The sequence below is a fragment of the Chaetura pelagica genome, unplaced genomic scaffold (assembly GCF_000747805.2).
Source record: "Chaetura pelagica isolate M959 unplaced genomic scaffold, ChaPel_1.0 scaffold438, whole genome shotgun sequence".
In the NCBI taxonomy this organism is placed as follows: domain Eukaryota; kingdom Metazoa; phylum Chordata; class Aves; order Apodiformes; family Apodidae; genus Chaetura; species Chaetura pelagica.
In genome coordinates this window covers 1223944-1226981 of record NW_009954113.1, presented here as the reverse complement: position 1 = coordinate 1226981, position 3038 = coordinate 1223944, and the positions used below count along the sequence as shown (strand labels likewise).

Here is a 3038-nt window from a genome sequence, read left to right as displayed (position 1 = left end):
TGAACGCGCCGCGGCAAAGGGCAGAGAGGCCGGGCTGGAAGAAAAGACTCGAAACAGACTTTAAAAGGCAAAGAAAGAAATCCAGCAAGAGCGGGAAGCGAGCGGTGAACTACCTTGTCCGTAACGCGGCTCGTCGGCACTGCTAGGGGAGAGCCTGTGATAGCCAAAGGAACTGAAAAGAGTCTGATGGGAATGTGGTGGTGGAGGTGGAGGTGGAGGCAGGGAATGGAACGCATGGGACGAGGCGTCACCGTTTAGCACAGCAGCCCCGTAAGCCGGGAGCGGGATCTTTTGGTACTGTTGGGGGATTGTTACAGTCTCCCATGAACCTGATAATAAAACATAACAAGAGACATAAATGAAAAGAATCAAAATGATAGAGAATAAAAGCCAAAAAAAAAAAAAAAAAAAAAACAACAACACCAAAAAAACCTCAAAAAATAAGAAAGGAAAATAAAAATAAAAATAAAAATAAAAGAGGGGGAAAAAAAAAAGCAGCCAACAAAAAGAGCAACCAAGGGAATGTGGAGAAGCCAGAACTGAGACCCAACTGGTGCAGAGCAGGGAGCAGCAGCGGGAGCTCAGCGCAGGGCAGGGCAGGGTACAGCCCATGGGCACATCCCACAGACCCCCCGCGGCCCCTGCAGGGCACCCACACCGGGACAGCCCCTGCTCCAGGCAGCAGCAGCTTTTGGGGCTTCCACAGCCAAGGGTCCTGCCCCCCCCCAAGGTGTCCTGGAAAGCTGGGGCTGCCATGGCTGGGCTGGGGGCCACAGCACCAGCAGCCCTGTGCCCAGCAGGCCAAGCCCTGGTGCAGCTGCCACCACGTTGCTGTCCCACTGCACAGGGGCCAGGGCTGCACCAGTGGGATGACAACAAAACCTCAGCCCCAGCAAACACCACCTGGGCCCGGCAGCATCCCTCCGACCTCAGCCCCCTGGTATCGACACAGCCTGCCCCCAGAGGGCAGCTTTGCCTGCCCAGCACAGGCACCTCTATAGCCTCTGGCACTTGTGCCACTGCTCCCCTGGGACCTGGTTCAAACGCACCATTCCCTGCCCATGCCTGACCTGAGATCACAGTGAGCAAGATCATGGGGGAGAAAGCTGGTGGATGTGGCACTGTTCAATGCTACCCACAGCAGGCATAGCCCTGGGGACTGTGCATCCCACCAGGAGCCTACAGGGATGGGGATAGGGACAGGCAGCTGCAGGGCAGTTGACCAGGGTCCAATCCTTAAGATGGCCTCTGGCCAGGGCAAGGGTTCCCGTGGAGCAGCGCCAGGTCTCTGACACCCCAGCTCCTCTGCACAGACCCCAAGTGCCAAATCCCCTGGCAGCACAGCTGCACCATCCCCCCAGACTGCAGTGAGACCCCCAGCTTGCCCCATGCGTCAACCTTCTGGCACCACAGATGCCTCCCCCAGGCCAACACCAGCCCAGACCCGGGTCTGCCCCTTGAGCACCTGGCATTGACCCCCACGTGCACAAGCTGGGCACCAATCCCACAGGAACAATGAGGGCACCAGCCCCACATACACAATGGGGACACATACGCAGTGGGGACACTGTCCCCATACCCTTCATGGGGCATTGACCTCACATGCACAATGGGAACATCAACCCCATGCTCTTGATGGGGATGCCAGCCTCAGACACCTGAAGGCACTGTCCCCATGCATGCAATGGGGACACCAGTCCCATGCACTTCATAGCACACTGACCCCACATGCACACTGGGGACACCAACCCCAGACACCCAAAGGCACCATCCCCATGTACACAACGGGGACACCAACCCCAGACACCCAAAGGCACCATCCCCATGTACACAACGGGGACACCAACCCCAGACACCCAAAGGCACCATCCCCATGTACACAATGGGGACACCAACCCCAGACACCCAAAGGCACCATCCCCATGTACACAACGGGGACACCAACCCCAGACACCCAAAGGCACCATCCCCATGTACACAACGGGGACACCAACCCCAGACACCCAAAGGCACCATCCCCATGTACACAACGGGGACACCAACCCCAGACACCCAAAGGCACCATCCCCATGTACACAATGGGGACACCAACCCCAGACACCCAAAGGCACCATCCCCACGCGTACGACAGGGACACCAACACATGCATGACAGGGGCATCACCCTGGCTTCACCAGCTGCATCCCTGGCACCGCCAGACCGAAACAGGGGTCCTTGGGGCTGAGGGTTTGGGAGCAGCCCCAAGGGGGGAGGCAGGAGGGGGGCCATTATTTGCCTGTTCGTTTGCTTATGGCCTCGACGAGGCTGGAGGGGAAGTAGCCGACGCGGTCGTTGCCGGTCCGGTTGTCGTGGATGCAGCCCTTCCAGCGCCCGTCCGCGTGCTGCTCCAGCACCTGCAGGCAGGGGCAGGGTCAGAGGCTGGTGACACGAGCAGGGCCCCCCCCAGGCCCCCCCAGCTGCACTCACGGTGATGACATCCCCGGCTTTCACGTTGAGGCTGGTCAGGTCGTAGTTGTTGCAATAGTCCTTGACGGCCCGGACCTGCAGAGCAGCGGAGGCATCTGTGGGGACAGAGTGGGAGTGTTGCTGGTCATCCAGTCCTGCCACAGGGGCTGTCATCCCCAGCCTGGCACCACCCCAGTGCTACCATCACCATCCAGACCCCGCCCTGGCCCCCCCTACCCCGCAGCATCTGCTTGATCTCCTTGCTGGCCTGGCTGGTGGTGAACTGGTTGACGATGTCGAGAGCTGTCTGGTTGTAGGTGTTCCTGACATGGGCGTTGATCCCGCTCTGCAACGGCATGGAGAGGGCTTGGGAGGAGACTGCCCCCCCTCCCTGCCACCCCCTGGGACTCCATGGCCACCCCTAGACCAGAGGGCACAGCTCACTGCCTTGGCGTGTCCCTCCTGAGACCCTCACCCCCATGGAGAGGCTCTGCAGCCCCCGGCTGTGGGTTCTCCCCCTTTTTCCTTAGCCCCTGCCCTGGGCTGGGGGTTGTTGAGGGGTGTCGGGGGTGTCCTTACATCCAGCAGCAGCC

General features: G+C 59.8%; 1 protein-coding gene across 1 annotated transcript in view; it reads right to left on the bottom strand.

Annotated features, from left to right (window-relative positions):
* CASKIN1 (CASK interacting protein 1) overlaps positions 1-3038 on the bottom strand; it is a 16600-nt gene that overhangs the window by 9067 nt on the left and 4495 nt on the right. Inside the window, 3 exon segments of the mRNA XM_010002608.1 lie at positions 2276-2393; positions 2467-2561; positions 2683-2948. Coding sequence (XP_010000910.1) covers positions 2276-2393; positions 2467-2561; positions 2683-2948 — 479 coding nt within the window.